The sequence below is a fragment of the Nasonia vitripennis genome, chromosome 2, assembly GCF_009193385.2.
Source record: "Nasonia vitripennis strain AsymCx chromosome 2, Nvit_psr_1.1, whole genome shotgun sequence".
Lineage (NCBI taxonomy): Eukaryota > Metazoa > Arthropoda > Insecta > Hymenoptera > Pteromalidae > Nasonia > Nasonia vitripennis.
In genome coordinates, this window is record NC_045758.1 from 7,577,231 (window position 1) to 7,595,114 (window position 17,884).

Here is a 17,884-nt window from a genome sequence, read left to right on the forward strand (position 1 = left end):
TCCCTTCCCTTCAGTCGCACACAAGGGACTACGCCCGATTTATACGATCCGACACGTATGTGCATACTAATCTCGCCTTGGGACTAGTCCGTCAGCGTATATGGAATCCTCCCGACTTTTCTTCGCCGAAACACGTCGACCTTTGCCTTGAGCTCACCATTGTCTACACTTTCCCTCTTGCAGCGAACTTTAAGACTCCCTTTTATCTATTTCGCTCCGCGTCGCGCACTTACACCTCTTTTTTCTACACGGCCTAACAGGCACGGCTAGTCGTAAAAAGGTGAAGATTCGCACTCGTCGGCTCAGGCTGCATTTTTTTTCACGCCTCGTGCGTTGACCCGAAATTGATGGTCCTTTATTATGCGTCATTAATTTCCAGGCTGTCCCGCGGATAAGAGCACATAAGACTTTGGCTCGCTCTCGCCATATTTTATATATTATTTTTTCTCCATTGCGTCTGTCGCGCGCGGTAACGACGTTCTGTAATCTCGATGTTGATTAGCCGTTTCTTGTCTAACGACTCATGTTTCTATGCGTGTTTATAACGTGTTGCTCGGAGCGAGACTTTGATATTTCAATTCGAGTTAAACTTGTTGAAACTGATGTGTATAAGCGAAGAGGCGAGAAATTATCAATCGAACATCTGCGCGCTGCGCTTAAACTTATATCCCACGGCGTCGATTGCCGATAACATTGCTATAAGCCTCGAGAGAGTTTAACTCGTTTGAAAGTTTTACGCGAGGTCACGAGGGCTTGGAAAGTTATTTGGAATTCCGCCGGTTACTTTAATAATATTGGCTCTTGCGCCGTCGCCAACTGCGCTAACCGGTCTGTCTTGAAAACTTGCTCTCGCTGACAAATATTGGCCGATATATAGCTCGCGCACTTAAGACAAATTACTCTTTCTCGCAAAATGGCCCGTCATCGTAGAGCTCACTACGAGTAGTTGCACGTTATCGTTCGAATTCCGACGAGAAACAAATATTCGCATCCGAAAAGTACGCTACTTACAATATAGGTATACTACGAAAGCGAAAGCCGGTCTCCGTCGCACGACAAAACAGAGCAAACAAATCGGCTTTTCTAACGTAACGCCAGAAAGCTCGAGACGAAGGGCGAGCGATTCCACGAGCGCGAGCAGAGAATGTCAGCTAATACTCGTAAATCCTCCTCCGCGCATTTCCTCGACCGAGTGCCATCTCGTAACATATTTCCATAGCTCGGAGAATAAGAGAGAAAGAGAAAGAGATATAGAATAAGAAGAAGAAGAAGAGAAATCTGCGTCTACCATTCGAGTCACGTTCGAATATCCAGCTCCGGGCTTACCTGTTTACGCGTGACGGCTGCGAGCCACTTGTGCGACTTTCACCCCCTATTATACATATAGCTGTATATATACTTCTTTCTTTTTTCGACTCTCGCGTCTACGTGCATCCGAGCGTTGGATTATGCAGCCACGTTGAAATATAAATTAGGCTCGCGAGCATTAACGGGCTATTAGTTGCGTTTTTTGCTGGCCGTTAAAAGCGCGCGTGCTGCGAGCGAGAGGAACAAGGGAACCCGATTCATAAATAACGAGCCCAAATAGCTTCCGCTAGGGCTTACTGCGCTGTACGGACGTTTCTACATGTATGGAGCAGCTCGAGGTTGTTAATTTTTCTTGTGGAATGACTGGATGCATTGTTGAGCCATGCAGGCCAGGTCGGATTGTTACCTCGTTAAATGGTTACTTTCGACATTGAAGTGAAAAGGGCATTGGCGGTTGGATGTGAAAACCGCGAAAAATGAAATCCAAAGCTGTAGGTTATAGCCACGAAAGCTCGGGCTTTTAGCGTGATGTTTGCTTTTTGGATATTCTCACGAGCGCGAGATTAATCAATAAATGTAAATTTGATCGAATATGCGTATAATATTCGCGTTATGCGCGCAAATAATGCGCCATTTATTTCGCGATGGTTCGCACTAATTAATTAGGTGTTGATCGATGGATATTCGAGTACGCGCGAGATGGTTATTATACGAGCGAAATTTTAATGCGCTATTATTAAATGGAAGTCATGTACATCAGGGTCGGTTGGAACTGATTGTTTTAGCGCACATTATATGTGATACGAAATTGCTCTTGATTGTAATTAGTTTTTATAACTCATTAAACTAATATTGAAGATTAATACTATTTCGTTTATTTAATTGTTCCAACTCAAGCTCACCGAAAGCACTGAATTTCAAGCCAAAATGCCTCACACACATGCATAACTTCAGAAAACAATCATCCCATATACGACCTGAGGCACAATAACGCCCCGCATCCTGATAATCCGCGTTAATCAAGCCTTCCGACGCATAATAATGACGCTCTCCGTCGACAGGTACACCTGGGCGAGGGCATCGCCGTGTGCGAGGAGCAGCTGCGGGCCGTCAAGTGGAGCGACTACCGGAAGCTGACGCGAGGCCTAGCCGCGATTCTCTTCAGTCCAACGGAGCTGGCCACGTGCTCGGTCACGGGGCAGCGCTGGAGCCGCGCGGGCACGGCCACCGAGCGACCCGTCAAACCGGCACTAGACAAGGCCAAAGTTCAGGCCATCATATGTGAGTATTCCGCGCCGTCGTTATACGGCTATCGCCTCTTTTATGCATTATAGACGGGGCAAGGCATTGCGGGATGTAGGTATGCATGAGAAATGCGGTTTGCACAGTCGAGAGGAAACGGCGATACGGTGGAATTGATGTGTCGCATGAATGTAGGAATCGCGCCTGGGATAGTTTTATGCGGACGAAATTTTAAGAATTCATAAAACCCAAACGGGTCAGTAGGTTTATAGAAAAATTATGTCGGAGCCTGCCTGTCCCTTTGGCCCTAAAAACTGGTACGTTCGCTGAAGTTGAAGGAAGGTTTTACCGTGCGCGAAATATAACAGCGAGTATAAATGTTTTATGCGCGTACACAATCGGAACGTTATATTGTAGTTTGTGAAAACAAATCCATAGTAGAACGTCATGAATTATATGCATAATTCATATTTTTCGATTTCAAATGTACTCGCTCTTATACACGCGTACTTTTAATGAAATAAGTTTTATAAAACTGCATTCGAAAGGAAAAAAGAGAGACCTTATTAAACTTAAAACTTTGATAACTTTTTATGCGTTTTTGCGACACGTATTCCCAACATAAATTTTCCACACGCAAAAAAAAATGTAAGCGCGGCAGGCGATTACGACCTTCGTGATGCTGTACGCGGTATTAAATAATATTTGATTATTGTGCGCTTGCAATTGTGTTTTTATCTTTTCAAAGTTTTACTTCGAATAATCGCCTTTAATTGTCAATCAAAAAGAAGTATAAAAGGAAGGTCAAAATTACGATAAGCAGGTGTTTTTCCACTTCCTCCGTAGTTCATTGAAATATTTAACTATTATTCCTCGAATTAACCACCCCAAATTCGGATGATCTACGATTTAGTAGAGGAAATAATCATTTTGAATCGCTGAGCTGTATCTCAGAATGGTAGCTGCAAACTGTGACGTAGCTTTTGAAAAGAGCCTGAAAGAGCCTAAAGCTGAAACTACTGTTTAATAAGCAGTCTTTATGTTGTTTGAATTCTGTAAAAAACATTTTATACTACATTTTTTAAAGAATAGCAATATTAATATTTTGCTGTTAAAAAATTACACTAACTTGCAAGATATTCGCAACTGTTGCATTTGAAATTTCCGTAAAAAATGTACCAAAAGCTTTCAACTTTAAAATAAATGCCACCTAGGTAAAGTGAACTTAATTTTTAATTTTCTCCGACGCGCGGGTCTATTAAATTCGCACATTTTTTAATTTTCTCGCAGATACAAAATTATAGTGTACGAAAAATTCATCTTTCCAATTAAAAAGGTCCCACAGATTTTAGGCTACATTTCTGATGGATTACGTCTCATCCGAAAATTGAAATGATTACCGCATTTCCGCAAACAAATAAAACAACCATCACCTCACAAAAAATCTAATCCAGAGTAATAGCAAGGCATCTCTTTTTCTCTCGCCCTAATACAGATCCGCCGCGGTAATCCCATCCTTGGGATTTGCGCAATTGTCCTCTGATCGACATTACGTCGTCGCGCACCACGGCGCCTATAACCACTGCTCGCATTTTGCCAGACGACGAAAACAACGACGAGACAAACTGGAGTCCGGACCTCTCACGCCTTTGTCGACTAGCCGAGCTCATTCGCTTTCAATTTGCTCACGGATAACGAGCCTATTTGTGCTTATTTACGTGGGGTACGGATCTCGAATTCTCGAAGGGACAACCCTCGGGTTTCTGTGGCCGGCTCTTTTTTCCGTTGTTCACCAGGAGAGACGAAAAAGTTGCCTCGACAATTGAGCCCCAACGATATTCACGTGGTTTTCCGCGAAAGAAATTAAACCAATGGTCGGTAGAATTTGGATAATTAAGATGACTCGCTGTTCTCGGTCAAAAGAAACGGTTCTCAATTAAAATTCTCTCATCCCGAAGACTTTCCCAAGTAGAAGCATTCGGAAGAGCGTTAACTCGAACGCGTCGATTATAGTGGGATTAAATTTTAGATAAGGGAACGTAATGGCTTTCTGAAATACAGCGAGAAAGAAATCACCGGGCTTATTCTTTCAATACCTTCGGAGAGCAGGAAACTTTGCTTTCAAGGCCGATGCTCCAATCAACGCTTTTGTTCCGGCGCCGTATGGCCGAATTTGCCACCAACTGAGAGCATCATTCGACTCAATTCTATACTGCATTAAGTGCTCAGCGCTCGCAATCTTGGGTGTATTCCGTTTTGTCTCGAGATTCTCGAGACATAACGGAACGTTTCGATATGTAGTGCTGAAACGCAAAACGGAACGTTCCAATATAATCCGCTGTTGGCGCTGCTGGTAGTACTGCGAATCGTGAAAGTGCGCGATCGCTTTGCAGCTAAAATGTTCAGAACCAGGTCTTCACCACTTCTTAAAACACGACGAGGCTATAACGAGACGAGACTCAAAACGATCAACGAAAACAGCAGCCAAAACCCCGGAGAGGCTTGCCGGTATGAACACGAGGTTACATAGCTAGTCGACCTCGCGCGCTCACGCAGTATCACGATTTGCAGTACTGCCAGCAGCGCCAACAGCGGATTATATTGGAACGTTCCGTTTCGCGTTTCAGAACTACATATCGGAACGTTCCGTTATGTCTCGAGAATCTTGAGACAAAACGGAATACACCCCTTGTATAGAATTGCATTAGCGCCCAAACAAATATAATCAAACATTACTCTATCGTACAAACAAAGCTCGATTGCGATAATAATATAGACAGTGTCGAGAGCAAGCAAGAATGTGTAATGCACACACATGTGTAGGGCCTCGAGCAAAGAATAGAGCCATCATGGGCACGGAATCGCGCATAAAACGGACCGTGTGAGCACTAGACCAAAATACTAATTCGACATTCCCACGGCAAACGTCGAAATAGCTGTTGCACTATACGCGTTGAACGTGAAAACGATGCCATGTATACGCCGAGCTGAAATTGCGCGACTGGCTCGATCTGGTTGCGCATACGGTATGTACGGCTGGTTGAATCCCAGCTAATTGTGGCATCGAGGGCAATCGAAGTACGCGCTTGCGCGATTTGCATTCGTTCGTGTAAAGCCATCTGGTTTTAAATGTCAGCAAGAACAGCGTGTAATAAAGTTTCGCGCACTTTTGACGGTGGACGCCGGATTGGTTAATTTCGGGAGTGCGGACATGCTCAGCCGTAATTGATCACGATAAAGTTGAAGATTGGATAAAAGTGCTTTATACCCTGAACTGGTCACTATACTGTTATATTTTTAAACAGGTGCATGAATTTTTTCAATTTAAACTATTACAAAGAGCACTATATTCAGTGCCATCGCGCGAGCAAAGCATTTGTCTGCGGAACAATTTGCTGGGTGAATGCACAAAACGATTTCACCTACTTGCCCATGCATAGTTCATAAATGGCAAGCTCTCGCGCCACTTTAATATGATTCTCCCTGATGGCGCCGTCACGCACGTCTTTCAGCTGTAAAATATTAACGGTATATTGCGCCGCCGATTAATCGTTTTATCGCCGATCGTCCACTGGCCGTTGGTTATACTGTACCGGAGCAACTAAAGCCTTTGCAGCTAGAGCTTTGCGGTTATTTCGATCGCGAGATTTCATATTTTGAATCTGTGTCAAACGACGTTGGATTCGAAATTCTACAAAACGCAATCCTCACTGGTTATGTAATAACGACATGTTCGCGCGTTGAAAGCTGCTCTTCTAATAAAAAATAAAAAAAAACAGAGAGAAAAACAACGTAAACCACGCACTCAGCCGTCCTCATTTTTTCATCCGACACAATAATTTCATTTCTTGTACGACTGGTTAATTCCGCAGTAGCCGCGCGTTCATATTTTTTAACGGCACCCACGCGTCCGCTCTTTTCATCTCTCGGCCGCGCACGAATATCGCCAAACACACGCCCATGCAACGGCGTACTCATTTCCATGCGGCAAACTCGATTTTTTACGCGCCACCCCTTTTTCCAGCATCGACCTGCGGCGCACTTCCCCCCCGCACGATTCTCTCTCTCTCTCTCTCTCTCTCTCTCTCTCTCTCTCTCTCTCGGCCGAAGTGCACATGCGTACTGTAAACGCGTAAAAAATAAAGTTAAATGCGTAAAACCATAGAGAGTGAGTAGCATCAGGGAAATAATAAAACCCGCATGTTTTCCTCGGCCCTGTCTTGATTACCAGAGGCGTTTGTAGTCCCGATCGATAGAGCCGCAACCTCGCGCTTTCCCAGAAAATTAACGGCGCGACGACGTGCGATATCAAAATCGTGATTTCTGGTGGAAGTGAGTGATTACGGGTACGCGAACTCTCGACGTGGCGGGAAATACGACGGGGTATATGGCTTGCCCTGGCAGACGATTCATTTTTACGCTTTGCTCAATACATATCGACGCGACGAATCAAGCGCGTTTTGCGGCATGGAATAGAGGAATATATTGCGAACGGAAAATATTTATGACTCTTACTATATTGCGGCTATGCTTTTTTGATGCTTTGCGAGCCGATTGAATTGTTTGTCGTTTGGATTCTGACGACGCTTAACAGCGTAGTTTTCATCTTGTCTTTCTGAAAATTTTCGAGGCCTATTGAAAAAATATTCGCTGGAGTATCGTGTAGTTTATATTGTACTTGGAAAGTAATATTGAAAAAAGTATCTCTGTTGTAGTAGAGGTACAAGCTACATAGAGAAAACTGTTGAGAACAAAAGAATAACACACTAGGCTTTTATTTATTCGCGAAAACGTAGAAATAGAATAAAGAGTGCAGTTGAAATTTTAACAAACTTCAAAAAATTTTTTTTTTTTGTGTATACAATTACTCGCGTTATTTTATTCCGTAGCTATGTAAAAAAGTAAACTCCCTGTAAAAGGGAAACTACACGAAGCCGCGTTGGCGCAGAAAAGGTAGAACAGAGATCCCGAAAACAATGCGGTGAAAAGGTATATTTTCCCGCTTCAGTCAGATTCTGTTTTACCGTGATGAAATTTTTTGAATATTTTTCTGTTTAAAATTGAAATCAAAACAAACTTCAACGGGTTATCGTGGTTTCATCTCTCCATGTGCGTATTCAATCTGCAGTCATGTATATGTTGTTTGTTAATTTCGAGAATATTTACACACAAATACCGTAAAATTCAAATGAACCGAAGTCGAACTAACTGACATTAAAAAGTGCAGAATCGACTGCACACATTAACTCTCTCGCAGAGCCTCCTTAAGACAAAAGTACTCATCAGCTTCCTCGCTGTATATCCGACACGCTTCCTCTTCTCCTCGCGTTTCCCCCCCAAGGAAGCATTGTATTTTTTATTAACCCCGTCGGGCACGTATATGCAGCTGCAGCCTTTCTTATCGCTCTGATTTATGCGCGAACTCGCTGCGAAAAAAGCTCGCGTGCGTGCGTACCTACATACATACAGATCTATGCACTTCCTTATGGCCTTAGTCGGTGTGGGTGTCTGTTATGCTCCGTTTATACGTACGCGGGTGTATTGAGAAACAAAGAATCAGCCCAGATTTATGGAGAAGCGTGATGTCTGCTAAACGAATCTGGCAAGATATTGCTTTTTAACGATGTGATGGATTTGACGTTCTGCGCGCGATCGATTTTGGTACAGCACTAGAAATTTATTGTCCACGAGGATGATTCGAAGAGAAGTATTCTCTGGATAGGATGAAGTGACGATTATTGAACAATTTTCGAATCCGCGGTAGTTAGGGAGTGAAGTTTTTAAACGAATAGAAAAGGGAGAAACTTTTTTGCATCAGAATGGAGAGTTATTTTATTGTAAAAGTAAAAAGGAATTATTGCGAAGTTTATTGCGAAATTTCGAGTGCACTCGGAGCCGCAGCCGATACATCAGTTTTAAAATTAACGGCTTGAACTTACTTGGTCCACCGCTTGTATAAATCGTAAAATATTGCACGAACTTGTGCATATTTCACAAGCGTGACTTTAAAACTTGAGTAATAAGCTACTAACTGAATGAACAAGTGCTTCGACTTAATCCCTCGATAATTTTAAAAAGAAATAGCTATACGCCATCGATCTGGGAATCCTGTTTGTAGAAAGGATTAATTCCTCGACTTCTCGATATAAGCGCCATCTGCGCACAAACAGCACATTTCAATTGAATGTCGCACGACAACGTACGAACTCATATCCCGCCCCAATGAAAACATCAACGTCGCCTTCTCAAGCTCGCGAGGAAAAGGCGACGTTTCACCCGGCGTACAGTCAGCTCCAGCCCTTAAAAGAGAGAAAGTGCGAGAAAGAGCACATACCGCGCGCACGTACAAACAAAATTTCTTCATCGCGCGAGCAGAGAAAATTTTTCCCTTCTTACACAGCCAGCTCGTGGTCTCGCCTCATCCGACATTATAACGAGATTAGCTTCCCCGCTAGTCGGGCAATAGAAAATGGAAAGGAGATCGCGGGAAAGAGCAAAAAAGCGAGAGAGAGTGAGAAAGGACGAGGGAAAAAAAGTCCTTCCTCTCCGTGATGACAAGAGCGAGCGAGAGGGAGAACCGACGAGCAATGACAATGTCTCTGATGTGTTTCAGCGTACGTGACGTCGAGGTTCCCCACCGTGGACGTGAGCAGCGTCAAGCAGGTTTTGGCCTATAAATGCAAGGAGAACTCCACGGCCTTGAAGATGAAGTCCATCCGATACATTTGGTAAGAGTCACGTCTTTAATGAGCTACAACCCTCCTATTATATGGCGTCCGAGAGTTGCCCCGTCCATCTTATAGTATATAGTGCTCGGCAATTCACCTCGGCTTTTCGATCTCGATCGACCGTTTTGTTTCCTTTTTCCTCGCGCGTTTTTATTCCTCTTATTAGCGATCGCTCTTTCCCCTACATTCTCCACATCTGAGGGGAGAACTGATTTTCCCTTTTCAAAGTAATTTATCGAGGCACGCGCCGCACGGCTATATTCGCTCGTTATGGCCGTCTTACGAGGTGGTGCTTCGCGGCGAGAGCTTCGCGAGAATTAAGCCGAAAAATATAAGAAACTTTTCACCGTCCTCGCGCTATACGACATCTTCACGGCGGGAATCTCCGACGACTACTTTTCCATTTCCGTAACGAGTACTGAAAAGTTGGCGAAAAGTCGTTTGCCAAGTTAGGCATAGTCACAGAAGCTGCATATCGCATGCTTTTAATAAACCGATGGAAACATTACAGAAGTTGGCCAGCGGGCGAGCGTCTATAATCGCAAACAGCATCAGCTGAGAGTGTTTACAATGAGAATAACTTACCGCCTCTTTTCATCTGGAAATTCTCTTTGGCGCAGCTTGTACCAACTGGCTCTTGATTACAATATTGAAAATGGAAAATTCAAAGCATGAATTCGCGCGCGCACGGAACTTACAGCCGTCTCGAAGTTTCGCCTGAATTCCCATTGAATTTTCATCGTCGTATAGCAGTTGCCGCCACCGTCGTGCTGTGCTTCGGGCATTGCATGTGTATCCCGCTATAAGTGAAATAAAAGCAATACCGCGCGCCCGGCAAGAATAGATGTTAATGCAGGCCATCGCGGCTATCTTCGAATGAAAATGCAGGGAATAAATGTTTCTTGTTTGTCTCATTAAAAATTATTTCATATCCTCTGCACGTCTCTACCAATACTTCAATACATTAAAACGCTACGTGGCACATTTTACGCGCTGTATAAAAAAAAACCTGTCTTCGGCTCAAACATCTTCCGCTCGGCAATTAGGAGCGTACACGTGTCGCGTCAATAAAGCGTCGCAAGGCGTGCGCGCGCGCAATTGAAATCGGGCAAAAAATTCTACTGTCAGCTTTGCCGGCTGCGCAGCGAAAAAGACTCTCGTAAACGTCTTCTCCCTGTGTCGGATACGTCAAAATGAAATTCCACGCGACGAGAGAGAGAAAGAATCGCTGGCACGGTATACGTTGCTCAGCATTTTGATCGCAGCGTTTCTCCGTCGCTATATGTGTTATACGTGTTTGTTTACTCGATTGAGCTCCTCGAGAACGTCGGCGTGCCCGCGTAGGAGTTGCCGCTAGTTAAGAGACTTATAATTTCCAGTCGACGACGTTGCCGCGATCGACTGCTCGCTCTCTGTGTGTATCGAACGCTTCGTTACTCAGAGCCTTGAGAGATGGGATTTCTTTCTGCATCGCTTGCAATTGGCTGCTTTGAAAAAAGTTTTCTTATCGAGTGAACGCTGTAAGGGAGTTTCACAGTATTTTTTTATTTTACGTCGTGATTGACTTTCTATTTTTAAACTTTCCACGCAAGAGTTGCCGTAATTGATGAATGCAGCGACTTTATTTGTGTTGCATGCCAGCAAGTTGATGAAATGCAAATCAGTTTAAAATTAATCTTCGAGTTTTCGTAACGCAAATTCCACTGTACAGCGACGCTACTTTTATTATACTCTCGTTTCGCGCTTCTTCAGTAAAATTTTGTTGACATAAAATCCAAAGTTTTGTAATAACTCAAAAACATCCTTAATAATGTCTTTCGACGTCGTACGCTCACTCAGTAGAAAACTCCGGGTCACGCCAGACGTAAGCCCAAGGGCTTGTTGCATCCATTATATTTTTTTATGCTTTGTTACTTCTGTACACGGAGAACAGCACAAGTCCAATTACAAAGCTGCGAGTATAGACTCGACGCAACGTGACGAGCAATCTTTGACTCCCCCGCGGTAGCGGAAACGTATACACTCCGCAGACTTTCGAAAGCTTTTTCACCTCATCCGCCGATCGAATCGAATGATTCATTTCACGAAGAGCACATCTACGAACACACCCGCGCGAACTGTATACGACAAAAAAAAAAATGATGCCGAAATCGCGCTCGGCCACCTTCAGCAATGAAACCTCTCAGCCACGCTCCGTCGATTTCGCAAAAATCGTCTTCGCCACTTCTCTCTCGTTCGAACGGCCGAAGAAAAAAACCCCTTACTCTCGAGAGCGCTCTCTCTCTCTCCACTCACATCCGATGACAGCGATAAAGAGCCGGGCGCTGGGGAAAAATTGAAATGATGAATGCTCGCGATAAAGACGATCCACTCTCTCTCTCTCTCTCGCGACCCGTACTATATACGCTACTGCTTCCTCCATCCGCTGAAAATTGGAGTGTATCGATTGCGTGTGCTTTCCGCGCTTATATGAAGCGGAGTCCCGCAGCTAACGTATAGCAACGCGGGCAATTTATAGGTCAAGTTTCGCGTATATGCGACCGCAAGCCGAGCTCTCTCTCTCTCTCTCTCGGAGATAACGTTACTTATTGTCTATGTGCCGCGGCTATCGGGCTGGAAAGTTCGCGCGAGAAAGAGTGGCTCGTTTTATTAGCATTCGCGGCGTTCCAAGTTTTTTGAAAGCCCGTCGTGGTGATAGCGCGCGCTCTGTGTTATTTAATAAATATGTGCTAGCCGACGCTTCGGGCTCAAAAGGCTCTCGCTCGAAGTTTGACCCTATCTACGCGCGAAATGCGTTTTTGTTGCTAATATTGTTGACTCTCTCGCTCTGCAAACTGCGAGCGCACAAAAGGCTGGGCTTCGCGCGTGGCAAAGGTTTATCGCTCGCCGGAATTCATTTTGTTCTCTGTTTATTTGCATTTTTATTGGAATTGTTTGAAAGACGCGCGAGAGAGCGAGCAACTCTTTCAAAAGAGCGAGTTGGCCGCACGGATACGCGACTGCTGGGCTTTATTTGATTTTTCGTCTTGAAAATACAATAACGATTTGTCGTAATCAGAGAAAGAGTATCGCGGAAATGAGAGTCGATGCATGCATGGCTGGGAGTAGTGCGCGCAGTATTGAAAGGTAGATCGAGCGTGTAAATAGGAAATAATGAAAAATACGCCCTTCCTTTGAATTTTCATGACTGTGTATTGGAAAAAACGAACCTTGTGAAATACTCTTCGATACTTTATTTGTACAAGCGTATATCTATACCAGCTCGAATACTCGTAATTTTCAATATTTCCATTTCATTTTTTCCCCTGTAAGGCTATTGTAAGGTAGAGCGGTTTAACGAGTGATACATTGAAATGTAAATTTCATTCAAAGTAGCATTTCCCATATACCTACCGTGAATATAATTCGGAAATGTCAATGCCCATCGCGTACGTGCTCAGCTTCATATTCTGCTGCTTTCATCGCTTTCCTTTCGACTTCAAGGATATATATTTTAATATTCGTATCCGTCCCGAAAAATGAAATACAAAAACGAAGACATACCCTTTTCGAGAATCTTCCAACAGTCTTTCCGGCGATTTTCTCTTTTCCCGTGTCTTCCGCTATTTATTCTCCTCTATTGCAAGTCAGCTATAGGTATTGTGCCCGATCCACTGTGACTTCGAATCGACATAAAAGTCGCGATGCACTCCCTGCATCAGCCGAGTAAAAACGCTTCGCTTGATTGCAGCTGCTACTACTTCCGTTCATCTTCCCAACACACAATCGTCATCGTCGGATTCTCTAGCTTCGCAAAATTTCCCAGGAGATGTTATTGCCTTATCGTCTTCAGTTGTCCTATTGAGTCGTGTGGAAAATTTCGAGAACCAGTTTTGCGATTTCTTGGGCTTTGACCCTCGTTGCTGAGAATTTTAGGCGAATCGCTTTATGTTTTGATGCTGCTGAAAAGTGTATTGAAAAAATATTCTATTATAACTTACGCTACGGGAAAATAAGTTTATGTTATATGTTGAATTTATCGTTCTTTGATTAACATTACATCAGCATTAGATTTTAAATATTTATATATTTGTCGATTTTTTTCTGAATTAATAATTTTCTTCAACATCGTTAGCTCTTTGAACCCGTATCCTTAACTATAGCTCTGCGCGAATATCTTAAGCCGAAGAGCTGTAACACTTCTTTAAAGCCATAACAATAATACCATCCCTCCGGGCAAAAATTAACAAACGCCTACTCTAATCAGCAGAGGTCAGAGTGGAATCTTATGATGCTCAAGCTCTATACTCAGTACGTCCCCCTAATTAGCTCTGGAGAGTTTCGCACTTTGCCTAATTTTCAGCTGCCGGTAGTGAGTTTTTATATTATCCGTATGGCTTTGCGTCTCTTATCGCGTGGCTCAGAATACGAAGGCTGAAAAGTTATGAAAATAAATAAAGAATACGTTTAAAGAAAATTCAAATGATATTTAATAAAAAATTATAACGAATCATTAAATTTCATATTGATGTTTGCTTTTCGCAATATTTACATGTAATTATGAAGCTTTTAGTTCGGTAGCAATCGAGTATTCATTTATATTTTCCTTCATTTCATTTGTTTTGAGTTACGAACAACAAGTTTAATGTAACGAAGTTGTGTTACCGTACAGGCTGTAGCTGAAAAATTGATTGAAAAGTAATTATTTTTCATTCGTAACTTCATAAATATAAACAAAAATTAAATTAACGAGTACAAGGCTATCCCAGCAGCTCGGACGAGAATTTTTCCGCGCTAATAATGTAATTTGCTCGTACTTCAGCGGGATAGTGCACTAGCCTATAAGCACGTATATGATGATCCCTGTAATGATCGCAAGAGCCACCTCAGATCTCTTGCTTATATGACCGCAGCTTGCGCGTTTGTGTGGCGGCACTTTCCTGTCTTTTCTCTCGATCTCCATCAATTTGGGACGTAGAGCAGATCTCACGAATATACGGGGCATATCGCAAGAAGAGGGAGAAAAGAGAAAGATCGAGGGTCGGCACACGAGACTGCTGCTCTCGCTCTCGTGAATAATAACGCTGCGAAAAACGCCTGTCGCGCGCGTGGCTACGTATGTGCCAGCCAGCGATATTAGAAGAGTTGAAAAACGAGCCTGTCTCTTCCGTTTATCTTTTTTCTTTTTCGTTGATTCTTATGCTTTCTTTTGCTGCGGTGTCTTCTTCTGATGCTTTCTCGGCATCAAGAGTTTCTGCCAAAGTGGAAGGGACGTGCTATTTAGAATGATCTGAGTAAAATTTTTAATGTCGGAAACCTACGACTTTTAATCACTTCTTGTACTAGAGGTCGTTTATTATGCAAACTTTGAATCCTCCTGATTTTCCTCGGATTTGTTCACAATTTGACAATGGCCATCGTTAAAACTTCTTGCATTCTTTATTCGTGATCTCTCCCTAGACTTTTCTTCAATAATAATTTATAAAAAATATCTAGACCGTCGAGATGACTTTTTAAAATCTCATAAAAATTTTACGATGCGCATCGTTTTATTTTGTCTGAGACGAGAAACTGCTTGCGCGCAAGATCTTCTCAGTATTCCCCGAAGTAGTCACACAAGCTTCTTGAAGGCAAAAGTATAGCGCGAATTTATATCTTCGAAGTCTATTCTATTATTTCGTAGAAACTAGTTTATTATTCAAATATTTAGTAGTGAAAAATTTCGCATTTCAAGGCTTACAATTTTTCTCCTGTACGAAGTTAACATTTTTTTGTACAATTTAGGTTCGACGGCGAAGGGTTTTCCAGCCTTGTTTTCTCTTGAATGCTTCTCGAAGAAAAGCCAGTTATGCGTTGAAGCGTGATGTCTTAAAAGGCTCTTCTTCCGATCGAGTCGCGAAATTGCGTTTACCGATGTTTTCTAAGACGCAATACAGCCGCGAGAGCTTAAGAAATCATCGTTCGTCAACTACGTTGAGTCTCTAAAGAATACGTAGATACTGCCGCGCATTAGCATTCAGTATATTCTGATTTAGACGAAACTACCAGGATGAATAACTTATTTATGCAAACGTTTGGAAGCTCTTCGAGAAAAGAAACATTAAATCTCGATTCGAGTCCCTATATAATATCGATGCACGTTATGGTAATTAGAAGGATTTACATACGACGACTGCGGAAAGGATAAGCGTAAGCGGAAGTGAAAAAAAAAATAATTTCCCGGTATACTTTTTCGTGTTCTCATTCGGCGGTGTGCTTAGCATAGCATTAGCTCGAGTCCAAGCGTGGTAGGTTTGCGTAATTTCGCAAAGCTGATAGTACGAGTATGTGCAGGAGATCCGACGCATTGTAGATTCAATTGAATGCGTAAACGGTGCAAGGGGAAATCCGTATGAATTGTGAAGTCTAAAAAGAAGCGCAGAAAATTTTCAATTAAAACAAACTCAATTATTTTAATTTCGCTGCGTACGTGAAATGTTATCATTGTTATAAAAGCTCGCAACTCGCGAACGTTTCGAAAACACTGCAGAGCGAGCGTTAAAAAGAGCATAGCAATTTCAAGCTCTATAATTACACAGCGAGCATATAGGTACCTAAAGAGCAACATTTTTGTACCGCGGAATTCCCTTCGACCTGTAACAGCTGCTGTTTACTAGCTGCTTCTGTTATTTTCCCATTAAGAAGAAATTTCTGTCTCTCCGGCAATAACAACAATCCTGTTATATATATGCTGTGCATCAGCGACCTGCACTAGGAACAACATTTTTATTCACGCAGAATTCACCTTCCGAGAGATACGTTGGCTCTCTCTACTCGTCATCGTGGTATGCGGAACGTCGGCATTCATGCCAGACGTTCCTACGGCATTATTAATCCTCCGCTAGCCGCCGCTTGCTCTCCCTCGAAAAAAGCGCGCTAAGAGAGAAAAACAGATAAGGGAAAAAGTGGGAGAGAGAGAGGCAGCATGGAAATCAGGCAGCCGGAGGAGACAAAAGTGCGGGAGAAGAAAGGGAGAGAGAGAGAGAGAGAGAGAGAGGGCGGCGAGGGAGGAAGAGAGAGGATAATGCGCTGAATAAAAGCTCGGGAGTTTTAAGTGCACGTTAAAGTTCATTAGAGGGAATTTTCGCGTTTTTGAAATATCAAAATAAATATTGGCCTTGATGCCGGTGAGCTGCAGCTCGAGTAATGTGAATTTTCGAAATTGCTTATCCTCCCGATGATGGAGGAGTGTTCTTTTGCCCATCGTCGAACCTCGACAATTTCAGCTCTCTTCGACTCGCGTTTATAATTTCTGTAATTTGTGTACATTACACACTGTAAAATTACTTCTTCGAAGGTCGAGCAGCAGCGAAGAAAAAAGGTGGAGAAAATCGAACGAGCTGTCGAACGAGAGCTGGTTCGTATAACCGCGAGAGAGGAACGAGAGCCAGCCAGCCGTGGAATCGAGTTAGAGGCGGAGTCACCCATATTTTAGAGCGCGCGACGCAAAAAAACTTGCTCAAACACGACGTTAATCGCATCCATCCCTCAGAAATTCATCACTCGCCGCATATTACCGACGTTTATCAAGCTCTCTGATGGCATTTCGCGCAAAAATCCGAATACTCGACTAACGACTTTAATTCTCATGGTGCGCGAGCGATTCGTTCTCTCTCTCTCTCTCTCTCTCTCAGCTCCCTTTTTCGCAGCTCGATTACGAGGTGCTAAAGCGAATTCCCCCGGCTTTTTTGTACTTTAGCGCTTGGCTGCCCCTCGTAAAATGCCGCGCGCGGCTTGAAAAATTTTCCGCTCCTTTTTTTTCTCCCTTTACGCCGGGCTACGCTTCTGGATTATGGCGGGAAAAACATATTAAATTATTCACAGCGTGATAGCGCCGCTAACAAAAATTGCGGTATGATATTGCCCCGATGTATTATACGCCGCCGTCATTTTCAACGATCAAACGTGAATTTTTTCAACGCTCGAGTGCAGCGCGCTACAGCAGCCGCGTATTTGCTCACATAGTGGGATGATACGTTTAATTTTCCACCATTTTCGCTTAAAAGCATAAAAAGTTCGAGCAAATACGCGAGCGGGCGAAACGAACACGGATAAGCGCACTATCGCTATTATGTATATATTTCCAGCCTTACGTAGCCCGAATGTCAAATGTAGGGTATATACAAAAAACTTGTGTTTGCAGTGAAATTCAGAACCCATATACAATCCATGTTTATAGAACACATGCGCAGTGTATAAGAAAAGCAACTAATTACCCTAATTTTGTATCTCTCACCGCGAGGTGCATTCTCTCTCACAGCAGCGCGTATAATGTTTATAATAGCGCGGCGCGTGTCGCTGCAGCCGTAAATTAATTAATCCGCAGGCTTTGAAGCGTCGCGACGTTAATTAACCAGCCTATGAAATTCCCGTCCGCCGTTTTTCATGCGCGAGAAAGACGCGATCACAATACGGGCGAGCTTTACCTGCAGCGTCGCGTTCGCGGGGAAGATGAATTATTTGTAGTACATCATCGTTAACTGCGAGCCATCAAAAGTTGTTCGCTTTCTTTTCCGCCGCACCCCCAGCCGATTCGGCCTCGAGCTTTCTCTCTCCTCGGCAGCGCCCAGCGGGACGTCTGTTACTTT

At 43.3% G+C, this 17,884-nt stretch overlaps 1 protein-coding gene across 2 annotated transcripts in view; it reads left to right on the forward strand.

The window, feature by feature from the left end:
* The window catches only part of LOC103317653 (protein abrupt), a 62,832-nt gene that overhangs the window by 30,872 nt on the left and 14,076 nt on the right, over window positions 1-17,884 (forward strand). For both annotated transcript variants that reach the window (XM_031922974.2, XM_031922975.2), the window contains exons 7-8: window positions 2,370-2,589; window positions 9,164-9,278. In XM_031922974.2, coding sequence (XP_031778834.1) covers window positions 2,370-2,589; window positions 9,164-9,278 — 335 coding nt within the window. The remainder of the gene's footprint in view (window positions 1-2,369; window positions 2,590-9,163; window positions 9,279-17,884) is intronic.